Source organism: Nyctereutes procyonoides, unplaced genomic scaffold (genome assembly GCF_905146905.1).
Source record: "Nyctereutes procyonoides isolate TBG_1078 unplaced genomic scaffold, NYPRO_anot_genome, whole genome shotgun sequence".
In the NCBI taxonomy this organism is placed as follows: Eukaryota; Metazoa; Chordata; class Mammalia; order Carnivora; family Canidae; genus Nyctereutes; species Nyctereutes procyonoides.
The window spans coordinates 53,472,981-53,498,818 of NW_026575049.1; the positions used below are offsets into that span (position 1 = coordinate 53,472,981).

Sequence of the window (25,838 nt, forward strand, 5' to 3'; positions counted from 1 at the left end):
TAATGTTTGAAGATGAAATTGAATAGAAATCTGTTTCGTGCTTTGAAATACCACAACATTAACTGTTAAATAGAGAATAAGGCTGATACCAGCAGTTCATGTGGAAAACCTTGCTGGTTTCAACTGACTAAAAGTTTAGTATAAGTCAACAAAACAGTAACAGTGATCAAAACAAAAACAAAATAAAGAAAAATAGCAAACAAAACACACACAAAGGTGTTATTATTTCCAGAACCAGAGAATGCTTCCACTTTATTGTGCCCTCTCTGCTCAGACATCAGAGATACTGTAATTAATAAGAAATATTCTGACAATTAAAATATGTCCAGACCAGGAGGAGGGGATGGCCATGAAGAACATGGGAAAGATTTAAACACTGTGAAGAATGGTCTTAGAAACTGAAGTTACAAAATTTGGAAAAAAAAAAATTAGGGCCTGGGTATGAGAGTGGGGAATGTAGTTATAGAAACTATTTTTTTTAATGTGCATGAGGAATTAGACAGACTGTGTTTAACTCCAGAGAATTTGAAAACACAGAGAGCACACCACACTGGAGAAACTCAATAAATATCTTAGTTAGCAAAAATAACAACATGCAGATGGCTAACTGGTGGTAGTTTCAGTAGGCATACTTTGATTCAGATGAAAAACTCTTTAATAATTAAAACTCTCCTTAAAAAGACTATTAAAAGTATACCCTCCTTCTGGACATGGAAACACAGTTTGGATCATCACCCTCCCAGAAACAGCAGAAGAGTTTGTTGAGTAGGCATTTGGACTAGAGTACTTCTCAAGTTGTAGTCATATTTATGATTCTATTATTTATTAAGTCCTTTTCCATGCTAAAGCAATTACACATACACCCTACTTTTTGAAAGTTCACACTACACCACTTGACTTTTATGGGAGATCTACATTAGTACCTATTTATGCTAGGCAAAAGAAATCCACAGGATTTTTACTTTTGCAAAAAAAGCTGCAAAGTGAAAATAGCTTTCCGCATTTGTTTTGCAGTGAGCCACTCTAGAGGCAGTATGCACCAGGAACAGCAAAACTCAGCATCTCAACATCAAGCAGCTGTACCTCTGAACCTTATCTGTGAGCATCTGTGCTTTATCTGTGTGCATTCATTAGCAAGACATGTCCTAAGGTCTCAGAAAAGCCTACAAGAGGTTATGTTTTTTTTTAAGTGAGGGAAATATGTTTAAAAATTCCATGTAAATCAATGGTGATTGCCTCATCATTTTATGCAATTTAAGCTTATGAAAGCTTTTTTAGGAATGCTCTATTTTCAGAAAGCGGGGGAAACCTGTACTGCGATTCTCTGATTTTAGTGAATTTCATAATTATCTTGGCTTAAGACCTATTACCATATGCTTTCTGAATCCTAGTAAATTTCATTAACTCAAATGTTATCTCTGGGTCCAAGGTGTAACAGACCCACTAAATCACATAGATAAGTACTCCCTCCCAAATCTAGCTTTATATACTCTCATATATTATCACTCTCCCATAACTTTTATATAATCTCTAACTCTCCAAAACACACCAAGGAAGGGAATTCCAGGACAGAAGGGAACTGTGGGTATTTTTTTTCACTGTATATTGTCTTTTAACAAAGAAAATCAATTAAGCAAAACAAGTCAAAAGCAAGCTGCAGTTTTCTTAACTGAGCCATGGAGTACAAAAAGCTTACTTGATTTAGGGTAAAACTGTATTTAAACCCACTTAAATAGAATCTTTATATCCTAATGAAGGAAATTTTAAAAAATCTTGTCTTTGTTTTTAGAAGCAAAAAATATGGCAAGTATTTCTTGCTCAGCATTCTTAGGCTCAATTCAAGTATATATATTTACATTAGCGGTAACACAAGTCATTATAAAATGAAATGGAGGGGCTGTATCATACACACAATATAAAAATCCAATTTCTTCTACTCCAACTTTCTTTTTCTACATCTGTGACTCAATGAAACTTTAAAATATGTATACAAAAGATAAATGCTTTTGACCTTTAAAAAAAAACCTTTCCTCCATATATTTTGTGGTTTTAAAAGTTACCTTTTTTTCCTTGAAAATGACTTAATTTTATTTTTTATCATCTATCTGAAAGAACACTTAACATTCTACCACATTTCCTACAATTGAGCATTCACTATGCTCTGGAAATATATACTTTATTGATAATCATACATGAAATCCTCAAACAGAGGTGGGTTTTATTATTCTCATTTTACTGATGAGGAAAATGAGTTTCAGAATGGTCAAATAACTTTCCCAAAGCCACATGGCTAATATATAATAAGTCTAGGATCTCAATGCAGATATACTCAACTCCAATCCCTATAATCTTTGACTATTCATTTTGCATCAAGCTTTACTGAGTATCTGTCACCTACCAAGCCCTGTCCTCCATGCAAAACTGAAAATAGCAAAACCACTGCCTTCAGTGATCTCACATTCTAATAGCGATGGCTAACACATCAATGAATGAAATTCAGCAAGAAAATTTTATAATAAAGATAAACATTAAGTGTAACAATGGTTCTACAGACAGAATAATCCACTTATGTCTGTTTCACGATAAAAGGTAAATACTAGGTATAACAATTGTCCTTAAGAAGAGAATAATCCATTTTGCCTAACAATCAGTACATATAATGATTAAATGTTTCCTACTAATGTAGCTAGTTCTTGGCCAAAAGACAATTAAGGTTCTTTCCTTGAGGGGATGCTGCTTCCTCCTTGACTCTAAGTATCAATCATGCCAATGTGCTTATATTTCACTAAGGGTCGCTTAAGAGATGGGCAATCTCATCTGATGTCTCACACACCAACAAATATCTGTCTAGTCAGCAGATCTCTTGTTAAGAACAGATACGTTAATTAAAATTATATTGTACTTTCAAACACTACTTGTTAGTGAGTGAATGAGTAACAGGATAGAGCTACGAGAGATTTATCTTTGGCAAGGGGTTATGGACTATTTTCACATGAAATATGTAACCATTTATTTAAAGAGCTTTCTAGTTTCTTAAGTTGCCCTAACCATTACTCTTCCACATTTTTGCTTCCTGGGGAAATAATGCTATATTGTCACTGCAGCCACATGATGAACTCCCCCTGCGAACCCCCACCCAACCCCGACCTTCTCACCTTAAGCATTCCTCTTCCTTTTTACTTCTACTTCCATTTTTTAAATCACTTCCTTTTGTAGACTTTTAAAATCTAGTAATATATCTCCATGTAAGTCTCATGCCTGTATCATTCATTTCTAAAATGTCTCTTAAGGGGGATCCCTGGGTGGCTCAGCCGTTTAGCACCTGCCTTCAGCCCAGGCGTGATCCTGGAGTCCCAGGATCAAGTCCCATATCAGGTTCCCTGCATGGAGCCTGCTTCTCTCTCTGCCTGTGTCTCTGCCTCTCTCTCTCAATGTGTCTCTCATGAATAAATAAATAAAATCTTTAAAAAAAATGTCTCATTAGAACATTATCTCTTTTTTTAACAGACTCCAAGGACCAAATTTCCACCCCCTAAAGCTTGACCTTTGTAAAACTGGCATGTTCTTATTTTATTTAATGCCTCTTTCAACATAATCTACAGTTTCAAAAAAGTATCATAATCAACTTTTTCATTGTATAGAGAAACCTATGTGTCATATTTCTTAGGTGAGCTCACCATTTGCTGTTTGGTTTTCCCTTTGTCTGGATCACTTTATCATGGCCTATTAAGGACAATGATCCTAGAATATATTACCAGTTATACTTGGGTGGGCATCATGTAAAAAGTTTAAATGTTACCACATATCCAATTTGATTTTTTAAGAAACTATCTGAACTCTAAACTCTACACAATGAAAATTTTAATGACCTTTCACATAAGGTTTGAAAGAGCCTAGTGACATATTTACTAGTCTGAATACCTAACTCAAAAACCGTCTCTTATTTCCCCATCCTTTCCTAATGGACCAACTTCTCATATATATATATATATATATATATATATATATATATATATACACACACACACATATATATATATATGAAAAGTCTCTCAATGCAAAAGCACTATGGATTTAATTAAAAACTGTACATGTCCCTTGCAAGAAGAAATAAATGACCTTCATCATCATGAAGTACAAATTTCAACTCTTAAGAGACCAAAAGCCAATTACTGAGTCAGTAACACTTCACAAAATGGCTGTACTTCAGCAGCTTCTCGGGGAGTTGAGAGGTTTTTTCAAAGTACAGGATTCTAATCCATCCTAGGCCTACTGAATACAACCATCTGTCAAGTTCCTTTAAAATGTGCCCTGGGTGTTTGGTGGGTGGGAGAGGGAAGGCAGCCAACTTGAGACAGAACAAAGGTAATGAGGCCAAAGTTTGTAGTGATTTTGATAAATTGTCCTAAGAAGGAGGTAAGTTACTTGATGAGCCTTGCTTAAATAACAGTCATCCCATTTATCAGACATTGATTTATTTTTTTTTTTAATTTTTAGAGAGAGAGAGAGAGAGCAGGGGAGGTGGAGAGGGAGAGGGAGAGGGAGGGAGGAGAGAGAGAGAGAGAGAGAGAAACTTAAGCAGACTACACATCTAGTGCATACTGGACATGGGGCTTGATCTCACGAACCTGGGATCATGATCTGAACTGAAATCAAGAGTTGGACACTTAACCAACTGAGCCACCCAGGTGCCCTCAGAACATTTTTTTTTTTTTAATTAGGGAATGACATATTTGAAGACATCTAAGAAAAAAGCAAGAGTGACTTAACCCTGGTCACGACTTCACTATTTATAAACAATGAGGGGGCAAATCCCAAACCAAATTGTCCTCACAGCCATGAGTCCAAATTCTGGCTTTCTTTTGGACCAACCAGCTTATTTCTCTTTCCATCACAACGAATGACTCCTAATTTAGTCTTCTTAGTCTTAGGCTTTTTACAAAGAATACCACTGGTCACAGGAAATACAAGACGGGTCAGTGCAAATCCAATGGCTCTGCTAGGGAAGGAATTCAAAATGTATGCCCTGCTATCAGTCAGTTACTGCATTCTTTTATCTTAAAAAATCTAAAAGACAGTCATAACAGGCCATCACATATCTTTTAGGTCAGCATAGCACCAAAAATAGCTGTTCCCAAAGTTTAACAGCAGATTTCTGGCATATTTTGCCACTAGCTATCTGCAACTATTCTATGGTTAGCTTGTGAATGAGGATTTCCCTGTGAACTGAAATCATGATTGACCAATTTAGGGATTTCCATCCCTCTGGCAGTACTTTAGCTCAATCTAAATTTGATTGTTTCTTTGAATGGAGTAATTTAATTTTCTTCAAATGTCTACTGACTTTATAATGCCAAACCTAGAAAATGAAATGGAGAACTGGGTCAGTTGACCAGGTAATCCAGGCCAAAAAATAAAATATTGCTTAGAAACTTCATATAACACATGAGTTGTTTTAATTTCCTGAACTATCATTTGTCTGAGTAGTCAGATTTTCTGCTCTATATCTGTACTATGTAATAAAAAAAAATATTTAAGGTGAAAGAAAACACTATTCTCAATTCACAACTCAGCATCCCTGTAAATTTACTGTGAAATAAATTATTTACTTCACATTAAGTGAAAGTAAATACTAATAATTACTGGAGATTACCTCAGACTCATGTGGTCATAGGCACACAGCAACTGACAGACAAACAAGCCAAGCATAAAGGGGGAAATGGCACTTAGTAAAATACATATTTGGTATAAGTAGATGTAATTTGAATGTATAAAGACATGTCTTGAAAAATGGTAGCTATTATCACCATGCTTATTTTCTTAATGTGAAAGACTTTGAGCGCATCCATTCTAAAAAGCTGTGGCTTTATATCATATATTAGAGTTCCACATAAAGAAGAATCTCATTGGTGCTTTTAGGAATATATGACTGAAACTGAATGAAACCATTCTCTCTCTCTCTCTCTCTCTCTCTCTCTCTCTCTCTCTCACCAAAAAACAGAATCAAAGGGCACTAATTTTAAGAGAACTATAATCTTAGGCTCTGCAGTTTTGTTGTGGCTTTTTAATTTGGCCATTTCCAACTATTGTAGTTCTTCAGTGAAAGTTCCATAGCTTAGGACAGCTGGCTGTAGACCTGGACTACCTGATGAATCATCTACTTGAACATATGATAATTTAACCCTGGGCTGGGGAAAAGTCAAAGGCCTGTAGGGTATATATAGCTATTTGAGGACCTGAGAAGAATGAATATATTTCTTTTAATGTTAGAAGCACAAGTTAAGCTACACAAACATGAAGTACAGTGGATCTACGCCATTCTTTGAAACTTTCCATCTCACAATATGCCAAAAAGCACATCCTGACAGTCACAATGAAAAATGCCATTTAGAAGCCAAACATGCAAGAGTTTCTTCCTGTTACCTGTGTACACACAAAAATGTACAAAGATGAATCCCTGTCCCTTCCTTAAAGAAACATTAATACTGGTTGTTAGAGGAATTTGAAAGGAAAAGCTGACCATCAGTAGTTGTTGGGGTGGTTTTCAAATCCTTTCCGAATTCTTTGAGATCACCTAAATTGGACAGGAAACAAAGAAATCAAAAGGGTCAAGCTGAGTCCACACTCCCAGTTCAAGGAGAAAAAAGAAAAATCTGGTTTTATTGATCTAGTTTGTCCTTCATAGGAAGATTTACCTCAAAGCAAAAAGGAAAAAGAAATGTTAAAATTAGTCTATTATAAGAAAGAAAAAATAATATCTGTAGTAGAATGTAAAAGGAAATTTTACAAACTTGTTTAGCCAATCACTTCAGTCATTAAACAAGGATTATTGGGTACCTACTTGTGACAGTCACTGTTCTAGGGGCCCTTGAGATACATCAAGGCAGGGCAGGAATCTCTGCCCTCTTATTTCTGGAGGGAGAAAAACAATAAACCGTGAACAAAACAAGTGAAAAACATTAAAATATGTTAGAAGATAATAATCATTGTGGAAAAGAAACTAGGTTGGGGTGTGATAGTTCAGGATAAGGGCAAATTGTAGTATTGAATAGGATAATCAGAGTAAGTCTCTTGAAAAAGTGCAATTTGAACAAAATCTAGAAGGATGTGAAGGTGCTACCCAATTATTTAAGTACTTTAAGGTAATTATATGGTATTTTCTACCAAAGATTCTATGTAGTAAGAGTCCCTAATTAGATTTTCTTTGAGAATTTGATCTTCAATTGACTAAGTGGTTTCCAATAAGCTCAACTCATATATCACTCTATGGAGTTGTTACTGAGGCAAAACATTAATTCACAAAAAAGTTTTCTCTGGATGGTACTTCCAGTGCTTGAGAAAATATTTACCTCCCTGCTTCCTTCAGCCAGCAAATTGGCATCTAAAAAGCAGCACTTTGCCATGGAACTCCTAGGTTTGTTCAAAGATGAGGCAAGTCCATTTCAACTTCTCATTGTATGAAAGAAAAAGGTGAAAGTTTAAAGAGTTACAGAAATATCTAAATAGTTTTGATTAAGTAGAATCAACCTTTAAATTACCAATATTATTCACAGGATGGGCCATCAGGACAATGAGGTTCAATTAGTTATAACTTAAAACAATCAAAGAATCATAGATTATAGGTACTTATAAGATGGACAGAAGATATTAAGAAATTAATACTGTTTTAAACCTTTGGCAGATTACAGATCATTACTTTTGAAATTCATTTAATCTAAATGTACAGAGTACTTCTTTTATTTTCCTGCCACGATCAATAATAACTATTTTCTAAGTACTTATAGTTCCATTTGTAAAATGTAACATATCCTTGAGAGCAGAGTATTTTATTAGCCCGTATTACAGATCATAACACCGATATATGTAAGGCTACATTACTTGTCCAGGGATAAATATAGGATCTGAACCCAGGTCTCATGACTTCATGGACTCTTGCCCATCTCACAATACTACCTCTTGTTATAAAATTAAATTTCACACCACTAAAAAAGGAAACCTTGAAATGAGAATCAATAGCATCCTATAAAATACTCTGATTGGTTTCCTTCACATTACCTCTAAATTTATTTTGTGAGAATAAGAATATGATACTTTGTTTCATGATTATCAGTGTGTAAGGAGAGGAAAATCTTTAATGTCTCCTTAAGGTAGGTTCTTTCCTATATCGGTTATTTTAGCTCAAAGTCTCCACAATGTTTTGTCTATCATAATAAATGATATATCATGCCCTATAATTAAAAGAGTATCATTTTTTTAGATGATCTGTAATGTTCTTCATTGTTCCAAAATTCTATGATTCTTTTTTTTTAAAGATTTTATTTTTGGGGGGGGCGGGGGGGGGACTTAATGGCACAGTCAGTTGAGGATCCAAATCTTGGTTTTGGTTCAGGTTGTGATTTTAGGGTCATGAGATCGAGAACCCTATTAAGTCTTCTTAAGATTCTCTCTCCTTCCACCCCTCTCCCACTAAAATAAGTAAATAAATCATTTAAAAAATGTATTTTTAAGTAATCTCCACACTAATGTGGGGTTCAAACTCACAACCCCGAGATCGAGTCAGACACCTCACTTACTGAGTCAGTCAAGTGCCCCCAAAATACCCAGATTCTTTTAGTATATCAGCTAAGCACTCTAGAAAATTACAATTTTCTTTAAAATCATGATCAACACAATTTAAAAAATATTCCCTTTTACCAGCCTGTGTTGATGTTGGTTTTTAAACAAAACCTAGATTAATAAAATTACAATTTAAAATGGACAGATAAAATTATTATTTTGGAGAAGGAATCATCCTTTTATTTTTATTTTTTTACTTATTTATTTATTTAGTAGGCTCCATGCTCAATATGGGACTAACAACTCCAAGATCAAGAGTCAGATGCTCTACCAACTGAACCAGCCAGGCACCCCAGATATCATTCTTTTAAAGTGTAGTATGCCATAATTTAAATTTTTTTTGCTATTTTTGATCTATTCCAGTAAAGCATCTAAATTTATATTTACACTACCTCATACTTTAAAATATTAGACTATGGAAACTCGTTTCTGTGTTCTTCTCCAAGGATAAATTAATCTAATAAAGTCTAAATAAAGTCCTTGTTTAGTTTATTAGTTATTCAATTTCACCATTGTTTATAAATGTATGAAGATGTGATTATCTCATCCCAGAGCTAAGAATGCAGAGATTTGGAGGATCTGGGACTCTTATTAGTAATAACTATAACGACAAAACTGACTGAATTCCAGCAAGAGATAACACATAAATATTTACTTTTCAAGCATTTTTCTTGATTATATCCAGAAGAGATAGACATATAGTCTAAAGAAAAACTAAAAAGTTCCAAATTCTAAATAGTCACATAACCTTCTATGTCATATTGATGAAGATATTTATAAGGATGATGAAGATATTTAATGTCTGATTTTATAAAGTGAAATTCTAGTCTTTCCATGTTCTGTAACTGTAAATGAGGAGCAGCACCTCCTGATACTGCAACAGTAAAAGTAATAACAGATAATTCAAAATAAATTACTGCTTAGTTTGCCTATGCACCAAATGTAGGCATTTCAATACAGTAAAATTCTGTCAACATTCACAAATATTTCTCAATGATGAAGAATATTTATTATAAAGATAAATGGGGAAATATGATTTAAGAAGCCATATGGAAGAAAAGAAATATATTTTTAAAATCAAATTAGATCCACATAAAAAAACACAGTAAAATGTATTTAAAAGTTATAAAACAAATATGCATCATGATGTTGGTGATCTGAAGTTGGGTACTTCATACACAAAAGGAAACTATACAAAAAATACTAAATGCTTTTTCCTTCCCCTAAATATGAACAACATCAACTCAATTTTAAGAGTAAATATAATAAAATTTTAAGAGTTATGGTGTGACATTACAGATAAAATTTTAAAACATGTAATCTTTGACATGGCTAATTGTAGTGGAATCAATTATATCTAGTTATTGATACCATTAGTTTTTAAAAAACCTTTTTTATATAATTTACTCTATTTTAAGATCTTCATTTTCACCAGTAAAATAAAGTTTAGGCCCTTTTACAATAATTTTATGCCTGACAGTTGTATTTGTGATACCTTGGCCTTCTGAAATACAAGAAACCGGGATAATCAAACACTTATTCTTGCATTTGAAATGGTAAAGTGGACATTCACTTTGCAAATATACTCTGGAATTTATGAATGTAGGAACAGCAAATATCATATCACAAGATAAGACTTATAAAACATTTTGGCTTTTTTGGAAGCTTACAATCCAAACCCAGTCTAAATAGGTCTTGTGGTACGTTACAGTTGATACAGTGAGATTCAAAACAACAATAATAGCAAAAAACAAACAAAAACCTCATGGAAACCACATAAGATAGCATAGCAAATTTAACTTTCAGGAAAATTTCTGTATTGTATAAACAATGAAAGCTACAAAATAAAAATTGATCATCTGACACTGTGAAAACAAATCACATTAAAATTCTTGAAAACCCTTAAATACAAAGATACATTGACTTCATTTCCTTATAGACTCCTTGTGGTGCATATGCTAAGGTATATCGCAGTGTTATCTTTGGAATGATGCCTTACTAGAAAGACATATTGCAGTTCTAGAAAAGGATATGAATGATAGGAAAAAAAAAAGTAAGTTGAGAGACAAGAGACAGAAAGGATTCTATGTGATTTGTTGCTACAATTCCTTTTAGTTATTTTCTAAATTTCCTCTTCCTTTTCCACCCTCTACTTTGTCCACTCCAAACTCTCCATGTCTTCTTCTACATTTGCCTCTTTTAATGTGCTCCTCTACCCCCTCCACCTCACACACACATTCTTAAGTCATGAAAATAGTAAGTTGAAGATACAATAAGAAAAATATTCTAGAAATACAATGTTTAAAAAGAAAGACAAACTTCCTGCCCTCATGGGGCTTACATTCTACTAGGAAATGTTAACATTAAATACATAATCACTCATCTAAATATATAATTACATCTAAAATGACTGCTATAAAAGAAAATACGAGCCTCTAATCAGAGCATGACCATTAATTATTAAAATAATAACTAATAGTTCCTGAGCTATAAACCAGCCATGGTGGCCGGATTTGCAGTGTAACTTATTTTTTTTTTTTTTTGGCATTTTCTGATCTAAATGGTCATTCATTTCTCTCAGACAACCATTAGAGTAAAAGATGAGTAAATAAAGTAATTACTGAAATGAAGCGACCAGTTAAAGAATCATGGAAAAAAAACAAAAACAATCAACTAATTCAAAGGCAAAGCCAAAATTATAAACAGAATGGAGAATCAAGTTAGCAGTGTCAATGGTCCTAACATTACTAATGACAAATTTCAAGCCTAAAAGGGAAAGCAAACACAATTTTCACAAAATCCATTTGGATCCCTCTAGGCACAATTAGCAGAAGCACGGATGGCTCTGAGTAGCGCTTGTCTTCAGCTCTCCCAAAGAAAGGTACAAATCATTGAAACAAAGTTTATTCCTAACTGTATCCAGTTAAAAGTGGCCTATCTTTATTCAGAAAATATGGAAACAAATCCAAATAATTGTAAAGTTTGAAGTAGAATGACCAATTGAAAGTATGACATAAGGTGGCCTATGGGAAGAGAGAGGAAGCTTAACAATGATCCTTAACACACCTCTTTAACATGACTTAGCTGTTCTTGTCATGTACAAATCAAAAGGAATTCTGCAGTTTCCAAACCCTGAAAAATTAATTAGGGATTATGAAAGGATCCACATCAACTATGTAAGGATACATCACAAAGTGATACCAGTGCTTACCTCTAGGGGGAAGACTAAGGAGGATGAAGGCTAACAGGAGTAATGTTCTCTTTAAATGAGTTACTTTATTTATTTATTTATTTGTTTATTTATTTATTATTTTTTTTTAAGGAATGGCATTCATCTATCTCTGGACATCAAAAATTTAGAAAATATTTAAAAATCCATATAGAAAAAATCAAAATGATAATAATAATGTTCTTGAATCCAATTTTGTCTCTGGACTCAAAAAAAAAAAAAGACATTAATGCATAGATATTCATTCCAGAGTCCCCAAATTCACTACTGCTAAAGAGAGCAGCAATGTCAAGAAAAATGCTCCAGGATTGTACTGTGATGGAAAGATTTTGAAGCATTAATTTACAATGCAAATCAATTATTTCAGACTGGACAGTTTTAACACCTATTTCATACACAACTAGGATTTAACTTGATATTAAAAGCTACAATGAAAGTTTCTAGGTATTTCTTTATTCCTTTGACTTGTGGCACAGGACAAGGAGAGGTACCTAAGGGAGGCCCTCATTCATGTTATTTTTATCTTCTCTGAATGCAAATCACATTTTTTTTACCATTTTCACAACACTTCCATTCTGTCATTTATACATTTGTCCACATGTTTTCATTTTCCTACTATACTGAAACTCTCTGAATGTGGATGCCATGTCAGTCAAGATTGTGTTTTTACTCTAGAATGCAGATTTATTGAATTGATTAACAATTAAAGAAGACTTACAAATCATATTTCTCATTTCTATACATCTAATTTGCAAAACAGTCAAATCTATCTTAAAATCTTCTTTCCCCATTTAACAACAAAAAACATCCTGGTCCCATTAACAGAGGAAAAATGTAAAGGAAAAACCAAATTCCTGTGCTCTGTAGTTTTGTGCTGACTGAGGAATAAAACTCAATGAAAAGTAGTGAATTAAAATATGTCTGACACACACGCCAACAGAAAGCATTTAAGACTCACATAATAAAACTGAATGAAGTTAAGTGACACTTAACATTAATTACATCAAAACAAATATCAGCTGAGTATAAACATGAATTATTCTGTATGTAGAGTTAAATGGTTATAGAATTAGAACATTATTTTTGAGTTACTTTTTATGACATAATGTATATGTGTTTGTATATTTATAATGTTTGTGTATATACATGCATTCATACATATACAAACACATATGCATATATATATCTCAGCCAGTAAAGTAAAATATACACACAGTTCCCTCTACAACATCCTGAGTCATCTAAAAAGAAATATGGTGGGAAATGCCCAATAAGAAAGGGAAGTAGATGGGAATTTGACCTAAGAATTTAGAAAGCATCCCAAATAGTACATGAAATCTCTAAAACAAAGGTACTGTCATTTGTATAGTTGCTAGAAGGCTTAAAATAAGATGAAATTATATTATTGTAAATGGTTGACCAAAACACACTGCAGTAGCATATGTTCTCTTTTATTGGCTCAAAATACCCAAGCAACATTTGTTTCTAAAGCTCCATTTTACACATTTAAAACTGATATCATTTCTTACTTATTGCCCGGCTCATGTTCATGTGCTTTTTCAAGCAGAGAAGTTTCCCTGCTAGATGACACAAAGGTAAAGGTGAAGATCTGTGACCTTTTGTCCCAATTCAGATTAAGATTCAGAGCACAAGAAAATTCAGAGAATTTAAGGATAAGAAAGATTCCTGCATTTAAAATAAAAACAAGACCCACAAAACAAACAAACAAAACAAAAACAAAAAACCAAGAGACCAAGGACACATTCAGAAATACATAGTTAAAAATGGTTAACTTAAAGGCTGTGATACATATTTACCACAGCTACATATTATCTACTTCTTGTTAATGAAAACACTAAACACAATGTGGATGGTTCTAAATGGCAAATTAAGCATGCTTTTAAATCTGGCATCAATGCTGTCAAGGAGTACACATGCCTGACTTACCAAGTGATGCAGAAATGTATACCTGGTTGATAATGTTCTTAAAACAAAGTTAGTATGTGAAAAATAAAGAACAGGCTTGTCTTGTTTCTTTATCTCTTTCACGGTACTGCCTTTTCAAATTATTGTGGAATTAATAATGTATATATGACACCTAGCAGGCAACAAAGTAATGAGCACACTGCAGTACTGTTTAGATGCTGCATATGTTTAGACTTACATCCCAATGCAAAATGGCTGGGGCAGGTGTGCTCCTGAGTTAAATGTTTGAGGATGATATATTTATGGTGACTACACTCATCATTAAATGATACTGCAAAAAGTGATACTGAAACCTGTAGCTAATTTCTAAATATACTGATTTTATAAGCAGCAAACATGAGAAAAATCACTCAAAAGAGCAAGGAAAAAAACAGTGAAACATTTTGATGGAGTTTTCTTACCTTAAATTAATATTCATTAACACTCATACCTACCTCTCAGTGCCCATTACTAATGTGAAAAGTTCTAAATACATTTTCATAAGTTATACACACTGTAATTCATACAGATGATAATAAAAAGAAATAAAATAATGTAATACCTTTACTTTTACCTATGGATTTGATGAAATGGTTCCATGAAGAAAGAGTTTCCATACAAAGAGAATAAAAAGAGAAACAACAATAAGAATTATGAATATATGTAAATGCACTACTGTTTGAAAATTAAACAAGACAAGAAAGTATAAATAAAGACTTGAAAACACGTGGAGATAAAATCGGCACACGTTGAGAAATCTGCCTTTTTTTTTAAAGGCAACATGCAAAAAAATTGAAACGCCCATGCTCACTTTAAAAGATTACACAAAAAAGAAGATACACAATGACTATGCTATAAGTAGGAAAATTATTGATTCTGTGAAACACTATACTCAGCATTCTAGAAGCCAGAAGCCAAAGATGTCTGCATGTTCCCAAACTGCCATGCATGGGTGAAAAATGGACTCTCTTTGGTACAGTCAGTTCAACTGAAAATCAGATATTAACTTCTGATGGTTCTCAGGTTTTCTTTACTATAGCTACCTTTAACTGCATATGCTTAGAAATGTACAGAAACTTTCAATCACAAAATCTTATGTCTCATCTATCTGCATATATTATAGTGCAAAGAATGAAGGAAAATAAAAGTCAACGGAGCAAACCAAAATCAAACCAACAAACACAGGGGCGAAAAACATGTAAAGATGTGAACAAAAGTTATGTATTTAATTTGCAGCCAGATAATTTGCAAGCATTTGCCCATCCTTTGTAGTGATGGTTTCAAGCAGCTACAGAACAAGAAAACACTGAAAGCAGAGTGGAAAAGGAACAGAGCCCATACCTTGGTCGCCCATCATCAGGTGCGCCAGACCTTGAAGGAAAACAAGAGCACAGTCAGCAATAAACAAGGGAGCATGGGAAGGCAGGGTGGTCACGGTGAAAAAAATGTCCAGTGACAGACATCTTATTTCCTATGAGACATGTCTGTATCACAGAGGCAAATCAAAAAGCCTTCTTTCAACCCCTGGTTGGAATGCTTGGGGGCAAAGAGTTATAGTACTACAATTTAAACACTGGCATATGCTGCCCTGTGTGTTTCTTCAATGTACCAGTTGGAACAATCAACAGCATAAAATCGTGACTTAAAATCCAACCAATCCCTTAAATATTGCATCTGTCCTTTGTGCCCTTTGATGAGACTACTTTGAACACTGCCACCACAGGGCTTCTTATTCTTTGGTGATGAAATTAGATTTTTAAAAACCCAAAGGAGTATCAGAAACATGGGCTGGGTCTGATCTTTTTCCCCTCGTCAAAAAAATGAGAAGTTTTATAATTAACTTAAAAAAATCCTTAGTCACACTGAAATGATAATGCAGAAATGTCTCCTTGTCTGACACATGTAGCAATTGACTAAGCTTGTTCAAATACAAAAAAAAAAAAAAAAGAAAGAAAGAAAGAAAGAAAGAAAGAAAGAAAGAAAGAAAGAAAAGCTATTAAACATGCAGCTGTAAAGTTGGAATTTACTATAGAATACTGTTTTTAGGAAACAATGGATCAGCTTTAAATAGGCTCAAGTAATTTTCCATGGAGAACAAAATTATTTAGTCTTTTACTTAAACATTGCCTAAACACTGAACTAGGAGTTGATGTAAATATATATATATTTAATAATGTTTTATATTTTTATATGAATCATACTTTCATCAAGGAAGTTTTCTAAAATGATGCTGAATTCCCTTTATTTAAATTACTTGTTATCTGTTACTTGACAAATGACTTCAGTTTGAAGATTACCTTTTCTAAAGAATACCACTAAGGTTCTTTTCAAAAACTCTCTCACAATCCAAGAAGATACTTTTTACTGAGAGGCATTAATTCCTAGTTCTTTATTCCATATTCAGAAACAAAGCTACTCCTTGATCCATGTCTATTTCAAGAATATGGGAAAATGTTAGAACAACATAGTAACACAGCAATTCAACAGAATTTATATTTCTAGTGTTATTTCAAATATATTTGAGACTTTATTGAGCTACATGATATCAATACTAAAACTAATCTGCATTATTTCCTTAAAATTTCAGGAGTATTTAAACATCCCTGTGGGGCAGATACAATTACAGATCAACATATAATCAAAATATGAGGACTACTGACTACAGGTTTAATGTTTCTGTAATATAGCTTCCTTTTGTATTTTCAAAGTGATTTTAACAAAAAAAAAATCACACAAGCAGATTAAAAAGTTTATGGTCTTTTGGTGATTCTGTGTATATTTTCTCATTTAATTCCACTTTTAAAACTACTAAATATATTTCCTAAAAACAGTTTATAATTTTTTGTAGACTAAATCAGGACATGATCTCTGTATAAGATCTTTCAGAAAATATATAAAACACTTGTAATGATGGTGCCAAATACCACCTCAGTAAGGATGGAAGTTAATAAATCTCAAAAGCATTCACATTCCTCATGCTAGAATTTCCTACCACTAAGGGAGCTCCACTATATTACCAAAGTCAAGTTATAAATAGGAATGGTACAATTATGATTGGATAAACTTTATTAGAGTAGTTTATGGGCCTTTGTTCTAAAAATCTTGTCAAAAATTTTCATGGGATGCATATGTGAGGAAAGAAGCATTCAGGCTTATTAGGCTGATTTTAAAGCCCCTGGAATGCAAGTGGATTTAAAGAGAAAGAACAAAAACATGGAACATTTTACAGAATGGTTGAGGAAATGCAAAAGAAGTTGAGAAGATACTTATTAAAAAAAATTCAATCTCAAATAACATGCATAATATAACTGATACTCATTTTGAAAGATGTCAGATCCTCGAGGTAATATCACCTTTACTAAGTGCATTTTCACACGCTATTAAAATTATAGTATAGAAAAACAGAAGCCATATCCAAAGCCAACACTTGAAAAAATAGTCATTGATGATTACTTTTGAGATCTTAAACTATTTTACTTAAATAATGGAATAGAAATGTTCAGGAGCTAAGCAATTTTATTATCCATGAAATCATCACAAATAAATGCTGAAGTCTGCTACTGACGAACTTTGTATTACCATGAATTGTACTTTGAGACATCAAATCTTAGTAACTTTCATAGCTATCTGTAACCTCAGATGGGAATTCTTTTTCTAAGACATCTGTCATTCTGTAGAAATGTTCATTATTTTTACAGAATGGCTCTATTTCAAAATATTGCAGCAAAATAAAATATGTTAAACATTTCTGAAATATAGACATTAGAAAAATAATTATGCAAGAATTGTTAATGCTGTGATTATATGCGTTGATAGAATATCAACTTCCCTCTCACAGTTCTTTGGTCTATCTAGTTGTTTTTGGATTTTTATCCTTTAGAGATTTGTTTGGCAGCAAACTGACTTATACATTTAAGTTCTTTAAAGATAAGAATATCGAAATATGTTTTAGTTTATTGGATTCTATAGGAAAAATATGTAACTTCCTCAAAGTTCCTTGATAGAGATAATTTTGGAAAAACTTTAATAAATATAGTTTTATTTAACAGACATAGAAAATCACAAATATACTTACCAGTAATCATGTTGGAGTGCTGTATACTTTCATTTCCAATGGCCAGTGGCTTATATTTTAATCTAAATTTGTGCCTCTTACTTATAGTCAATGCTTTATTCTGTGTTCTTTACATAAGTGAAATCATCTTAAATTAAACCAATGAGTTTGAGGTGATGTAATGCTAAACATTTCCAAAAGAAAATAAATCACTCTGACCAAGAAAAAAAAATGGAGAAAAGATCATGCACTGAGTTCTGAAACTGCAAAGAAATACTTTCTCATCTAAAATAAAAGAAGCAGGATTGTATCATGTTTTCCATACAGAACACTGCATCAAACATTCTAGGGTTTATATGGGATGCTGGAATTCATCAAGAGTTGGAGTTAAAGCTGAAGGAGTTTCAAATAGAGGCTGACGGGGTTGAGAGTGCATGTTCTATATGAAAAGTGATGCACAATCCAGAAATCAACAAATGCTCAGAAGTTCAACTTACCGTCTAAATTCGAGATGTACTCTATTAATACTAAGAACTAAAAAGTAAATGAGAGTTGGAAAATAAAGTAGAAAGCACCCACCTTCCACATTGTTGTCTTCTGAAAGCACATGACAAGGAGGGAGAGAAAAGGAAAAACATTCATTAAGCAGCATGCAGACTGGACCTTTGCCTTTGCATGTCTTCCTCATGCAAGGCACCAAACACATCATGCAAGTGCTCCATCGCTACCGTTCAAAGGGGGAAACAAAATCATGGGAAGCAGGTTCCCTCCTATTGGCAGCATTTAAAGAATGTGAGACAAAGTTTTGGTAATACTGCCATGTCCTGAGCAAGGATATTTAAAAAGCCTTTCCTGTCCTGTGTAAAATAAACATTATTCTTACATGTTACTGGCGTGGTTTTTCTAGACAATTATCTTTAAAATCTTATTTTTTTATTTATTTACAATTCCAAAAAGTTCTTGCCTCAACTCTGATTTGGACTTGGATACAATAAAGTCCATTGCCAACAGCCATGAAATTTCACTTAAAGATATTCCACTTCTACAAAATATCTAATTCCATTTACCATCATGGCCTTTAAGTATTTCTAATACTTCAATATTTTCCTTAAATACAATGAAAATCTATGTAACTAAAATTTATAATATACTTTATTTATAGTGTTCATATTTCATTGCAAATAATGGTAGTTTATCGCAATTTGTTAAAAGGCTGACTTTTAAAATGGTTAACTAGAAAAAGTAATCATTGCAAGAAAAGTCCATTTGGGAGCTGTCCATTAGGCAAAATTTATCATGATTTATTGACGTTGTACTTCTCCTTAGGGTGTGAATATGAATATAGTTAATATAATGACAATATTTGGTAAACTTCTCTTTTTGTTTCCATATAACCTATATAATTTTACACATGTTCATATATGTACGTGTATTTCCATATGTGTACATATATACGTGTATATACAAACACACATACATAATACAAGCAGATTTTGTATGTATTTCCTACACATAAACAATACAAGTGTATGGGATTTAAATTACCCTTTGTAACTACTAGACAATCCAAGTACCGTTGATACACAGGGCTTGGCATCCAGGTTAAGACATGGAAGAGAAGCTATCTTCCAAGACTAGGGCAACATCAAGATTTTGGTATTTATCAAATGTTTTCAATAATAAAATACAGCCATGTTGACATTTCTAGTCTCAGTCTTTTATTTAACCAGCTGTAATTTTAAAAGTGGCTATTTGATCAAAAGTGTTTATGAAGAACAAAAAAACAGCAAGTGTAGGAACTTGGGAGAAAAACAACTTATAAAAGCATCATTTCATAAGGTTCAACAAATAACTCTTTTCAATTGTTAAAGTTATTAACAAATTCAAAATCATTAATTTTGTTTAAAATATAATAGCAGGAAACTGAAATATCAACATAGGCACGTTTACTGATGTGGTCCTAACATATGACCAAAAATAGCTAGTGGATAAAGGTGGACAACAGCATCTGTACAAAATACTTGGTTTGCCAGAGTTTATTTTAAGAGAAATAACAAAAAAAAGACAAATACTTGATATGTGATATTCATTTCCTGATTGGTTTGGTTTCTAATTTGCTAAATAAGGAGGTAAGACTGAATTTGCTACTTTTCAGTTGCAACTTTGAGGTGACATGAATACAAAATATTAAAGATTTATTTTACTACATTGGAAATTATAAAAATATAGAAATTATTTTAATGTTTAAGACACATTTTCATTTTATAGATTATTTTCATGTTTAAGAAACACTTTCATTTAACGTTAACCACCCTTTAAAATTCTAGTCCCCATTTAAAATGCTTGCTTAAAAAAATAAAATTATTTAATATATAAAGTAAAACCACAAAATTATGGGGTTTAGGGGAGAGTCAATTGTCAAAATAGTCTATCATTTACTATGGCTCCAATTAACTTCTGTAAACAAAGACTGGCAAATATGGTGATGAGAAGTAGCAGTCTCAGGAAAATGGTTTTTTGGTAAAGTGCTGCATGAAAACCTAATAGTAAAATAAAAATGAAAAACAAATAACACCGGCCCGGGCCCAACACCAGTTTCATAAATGAGCTAAGTAAGATAAGGAAAGGAAGTTGTCCTGTAATAAAATCAAGGTCATTGATTCTGATCCCCTGAAAGTGAGTTTTCTTCTTTCACTGTCAACTAAGACACAGGGCCACAGGTGGCGCCATTGATCTTGTCCTGCCATCTGGCATGTTTCTGAGTTTTTATTCATAGACCAGCAAACTTAATGGAACCCCTTGTATGCAAATCCTAGTCATGCCCAATGTGTAAACAAATCCTGACTTGACCGAATTTAGAAAAACAGGCTGTCTCAGAAGACTTAGAAAAAAAAAAAAAAAAAAGAAAAAGAAAAGAAAAAAATCAAGGACACCTGACTAGTTTAGTGGGTCGAGTATGCAAATTCTTAATCTCTGGCTTGTGAGTTCAAACCCCATGTTTGGGCATGGAACCTACTTAAAAAACAAATTTAAAAATTAAAAATAATTAAAAATAATCAAAGTACTAGAATAAAAGGAAGGGTAATATATTAACTCCTATATGTTAAAAAAAATGACCATATAAAGAAGAATACTGTCTTGGAACAGACTTTACTGGCTTTCCATATGTTTTTAGACTCAGTCATAGAATTAAAAAAAAACAAAAAAACCTCTTTACTTCTATCATTCTATTCTACCCCTTTGGTATCCATTTGTTTGCTTTAATTGATTTAAATCTGGTAAGCTAGGGGCTCCTGGATGGCTCAGTCAGTTAAGTATCTGACTTGATTTTGGTTCAAGTTAGATCTCGGGGTCCTAATATAAAACCCCATGTGTGTGATTAGCAGGGAGTCTGCTGGAGATTCTCAATCTCTCCCTCTTTCTCTGCCCCTCCCCCGACTTGCTCCCTCACACTTTCCCTCTAAAAAGATAAATAAATAAATTTAAAGATGGTTAACCTAAAAGTGATCCCTATATTATTTCATAATTTGGACATAATAAATGGTGGTAGCTCTACCATTTACAGCCATTCTCCAGGTGTTTTTCCTTTTCTCTTTCCTTTCTACTTGATTTTTGAAATAAAAGAATATGATTTTTAAAAGAATAGTTTTCCTCATAACATCAATTTTTGCTTTCTCTTTGTAGATCTTTGGCAATCAAATAGTATTTTGATTTTTAATAGCAACAGAGAGAGAGGCAAAAATTGGCATGCCAGACTGTAAAAAGTAAAGTAGTATATTTTGCTTTAATGTAAGGAAGAAAGCAGTCTATCCAGCCTTACCTGTGGACACTGTCACCTTAGGAAGAAACTCTTGGTTTGCAGAAAACCTTGGCTTCTTAATTCTGCTGACTAATTCTGCTATGTACATCAAGGGAATCTTAGTAATCAACTTTACTTTGATGACCATGCCACCTATAAAGATCATCCTCATTTTTTTTCATTATGAAAATAAGGAATAAAATCACAAAAAAAAAAGATACCTTAAATTTTCCTTTCCTTTCAGACAAGACACGTTTCCCTCACGAAAATGAGAATAGGCACCAGTACATCAGTCATGTTATGAATAATTTTTGTGCTGTTGACATGAAGGGAAGCTGCATACTATTAAACTGTATATTCTTCAATTACTTCAAAAGAACATCTCCACAAAAAAAAAATTTCCTTTGGGCCCTAGCTTTTAAGACTGTAAAGACAGTAAGTTTAATTTATCATGAATGTTCCTTGCACATAATTTTAATTATATACTTTTTTTTCTGGGGGCGGGGGAGGATGAGTAAGGAAACAAATGAGTTTGCTTCAATATAAAGAAAATCAGGAATTTAATCATGACCAGTGGATAAATCAAAGATTGATATAAAATATTACAGGTAACTCTTTTTTGTATAATCAATATTTAAGTTTACCACTGTGAAAGGCTTCATCTAAATCTATAAGCAAGAGGCAACTTATGTGCTACATTTTACACTCAAGTAATCCGTCACTATTTAGCCATTCTTTCTCTCTTCTGGCTTCCTTCCTTCCCTGCTAGTTGCTTCTGACCAGCTCCCTTTATTTTTCTTTGGCTCTCTCTCTCCTTCATCAAAACTGCCTCTACTGCAGGTGACTTTCCAACCAATAAAACTGGTACTGGTCCCAGCCAGCAGAAAGAAGAATACAGAATAAGATTTTATTCTCTTCTTACATATATTGATTGAGCTTGCTAGCTTCTATCCTCTCCTTTCCAGCCCTTCACATTATTTTCAAGACTTTATCCCTCATTTTGGGGATTAAATGCCAGTATAGCAGAGTCCGGTTCCCATGGTGGCACCGGATGGAGCTTTGCTTTATTTTATTTTTCCTTCGGTGTTAACAGTGAAAGCCTTTAGAAAACCCCAATCATCTGGGAATGCTTCAAGGACTAGAAAATGGAGGAAAGCATTGAAAATGTGGATTTGTGCAGCAGTCAGCTGGACGAAGAGAAATGCTGGCCAGAACCAAGGGAAAGTTCAAACAGCAAATGAAGCAAAGAGGTCTATTACGGAAGGTTATGGAAGGAAAGAAACAGCCTGAGCAGGAATGGCTAGTTCCAAAAATGTTTTAACAGGTGCCCTCAGCCACTTGTTTTAAATCTACCTAAATCACACTTCCACCCAGGCTGCTGGAATCCCAGTCTTAGGGCCTGAGGGGAGCCAACTAGAATAGATGATGCTTTTTCTCTCTCTCTTCACTGTTCAGGAATAAAAGGAGTATCTCTAAACCAACTTGCAGCAGCAAAAACATTCCCGGCATCACCCTCGGAACTATAAAAACATCTTCCCTAGAAACATTATAAGCAATGCCCAAGTATACTTTTGATATAAAACTAGATTCAAATTTATTATGGAATTAACGAGTCATTTAAGTGGTCTGAGAAGTTTACCTTGCCTGAGAATGTTTCTGTTAGAAAATGATATGAGTTTCAACTTATTTATTCAAAGAACTTTTGAAATAGTACTTTGCTATGTTGCAGACTGCCTTTGTTTCTGCATCATACAGATACCAATTTTGTTATACAAAGTCCATGTAGCATTCAATTCAAAATGCTCCATCTTGTTAACAAGAGAAGGAAGGAGGAAAGGAAGGAAAAAAAGGATGAGAGAGAGGAAGGATAATTATTTGGCAGATTCATTCAATGGATTTGATGAAATTTAATAGCTATTAGTCAACATACTAAAATATATACAGGATGGGTCACATAAACTATATTGAACACAATTTCAACTTCTATTTTCATGAGGGACTATGACATTTTGTTTTTGCTTTTATAGCTTCAGTTCTTCCCTACAAATGTTAACTCTGAGTTAACATTACAATATTAATTTCAATAGCTGGACTTAAGAATAAAAATTATATATGAGTGACCATAAAAATTGTGACAAGAACAGTCTACACTGTGTCTGCTCATGTCACTCATTTTTATTCTTTTATTGCTGACATAGAAACAAACATTTCCTAACATGAAATTGACAGATAAAATTAAGCAGAGTGTTAGCATGTATTTTCCCAACAAAAGTCAATCACTGCTATATAACTTCAAAGAAAGCTGGTGGAGGTAAGGAGTGCTTCCTTTCTAAAAGTCTGAGGTTGTCATAATTTAGAAAGCAGAGCGAGAAAGTTCTTGGATTAGAGCTGAGAGAATAAAATTAAATGCATCCCTATCTAACTACCCAACTTACCACCACTTTTCATGGTTTTATGGATGTTCCAGTACCCAGATATGACTTTTCTTATGAACAAATGAATGGGAGATATCCTCTAGGTGTGTGGCACCAGAAGAGAATATTCCACAAAGTGGCCTAGGTTCACCAACAATAAGATGGTGAGTAGCTGAACTTCTGCTGAAGACTGCCAATGGCCCTTCATTTGAGAGAACTAACATAGGCTAGATTTACACAACTTTTTCACTAATTATTTTATTGCAGAGTATTTTCAAGTAAACTTCCAAATGCATTGGATTTTACTCATCTATACTTAGTTTCTCAGATCAGTCCAAAACAAATCTACTTCACTTATCTGAGAAAAAGTGAACATTTTAAGCATGGGGACATTGCATGAAGATAGGATAAGTCAACTATAATGTAAAAAAAAAAAAAAAAGAGCTAAATTTAGAGTTTAATAAATTTCTTTGTATATACTGAATAGAAAAAGGTTTATATAAAACTGACTTGTCAATTATACATATATTTTTATATTTAAGGAAAATGAAATCTTATTTCAATAATAGAAATACTTCATATTGTCTTCGATTCAATGGACCTTTGCATATGTAACAAATAGTCTTAGAAGAAAAAAATGCACTGGATATTAAAAGGATTGATCAGTTCTTTAGGGCTTTTAGTTTTCTTTTTCTTCAGTATTTAAAACACTGTACATTAATTATACCTAAATTTTAAAAACACCAAGACATTTACATATTTCATAATTCATGGCTGATCTAATTTTAAAATTTTATAGAAATTACTGAAAGTCATTTTAAAGGACTGTTTTTGATTTTGCTAGATAAATGAGATAATATGCAAAATTTTCTAGGAGTCTCCTGGGATTGGCTAAAATATTACTATAATGAACAAAATATCTAGTTATCTTTTCAACTATAGCACATTTCAATAGGAAGATGATTGCTACAAAGAATTCTTCTGCTTCTTCAAAGTCTGAAATCATTTAGTCCAATAGTACCTGAGATCGAAACATATGAAATTGCTGTTTTCAGATCAAAATTGGTCAAACAGCAATAGTTTAATATTGTTAAATCTAATATTTCTAAGTTGATGCTATTCTCTGCCTCCTAAATATAACATGGTAATATCAAGTTAAGCTAAAACACTATTGAATTCCTTAGAATCAATCCATAGAAAGCAGAAGGGAGTGAGAGGTACAGGCTTCCATATATGGAATGTAAAGGTCAGGTGAATGAAAGATACAGCATAGGGAACATAGTCAATGGTATCATAATAGCATTGTATGGTAACAAGGATAATTACCAGCCTGGTGAGGGTGAGCACATCATAACATATAGAGTTGTGGAATTACTATGTTGTACAACTGAAACTAATGTAGCATTGTATATCAATTATACTTCAATCAATAGATCAACAGCAATGACAAAAAAAGGAAGTAGAAAACGAGTGAATGTAATTCTTACAAAATATTTCATACAATGTTATGAAGATCTCAAATATTCAAGAGAAATAAGGAATAATATACTAATACTTTGGTTATCTTATCACTTTAAATGTGCTTGCATAAATATATCTTATATAATCTTTATATTATTGCATCAGTTATTTTGCTTTGGTTGAATGAATTGTCCAAGATACCCAAATAAAAAGTAGAAGAAAAAAAAAAGTGGAAGATGCTAAGAGTGGATAGAAAGTATGTTTGAAGGCTCCTTGTCCAAGTTTGTGTGGATTTCAAAA

At 33.0% G+C, this 25,838-nt stretch overlaps 1 protein-coding gene across 1 annotated transcript in view; it reads right to left on the reverse strand.

The window, feature by feature from the left end:
* LOC129512185 (neurexin-1-like) overlaps nucleotides 1-25,838 on the reverse strand; it is a 233,298-nt gene that overhangs the window by 117,947 nt on the left and 89,513 nt on the right. The window contains exons 2-4 of the mRNA XM_055329447.1: nucleotides 18,444-18,461; nucleotides 15,152-15,181; nucleotides 13,375-13,531 (exon numbers count right to left, since the gene is read on the reverse strand). Coding sequence (XP_055185422.1) covers nucleotides 13,375-13,531; nucleotides 15,152-15,181; nucleotides 18,444-18,461 — 205 coding nt within the window. The remainder of the gene's footprint in view (nucleotides 1-13,374; nucleotides 13,532-15,151; nucleotides 15,182-18,443; nucleotides 18,462-25,838) is intronic.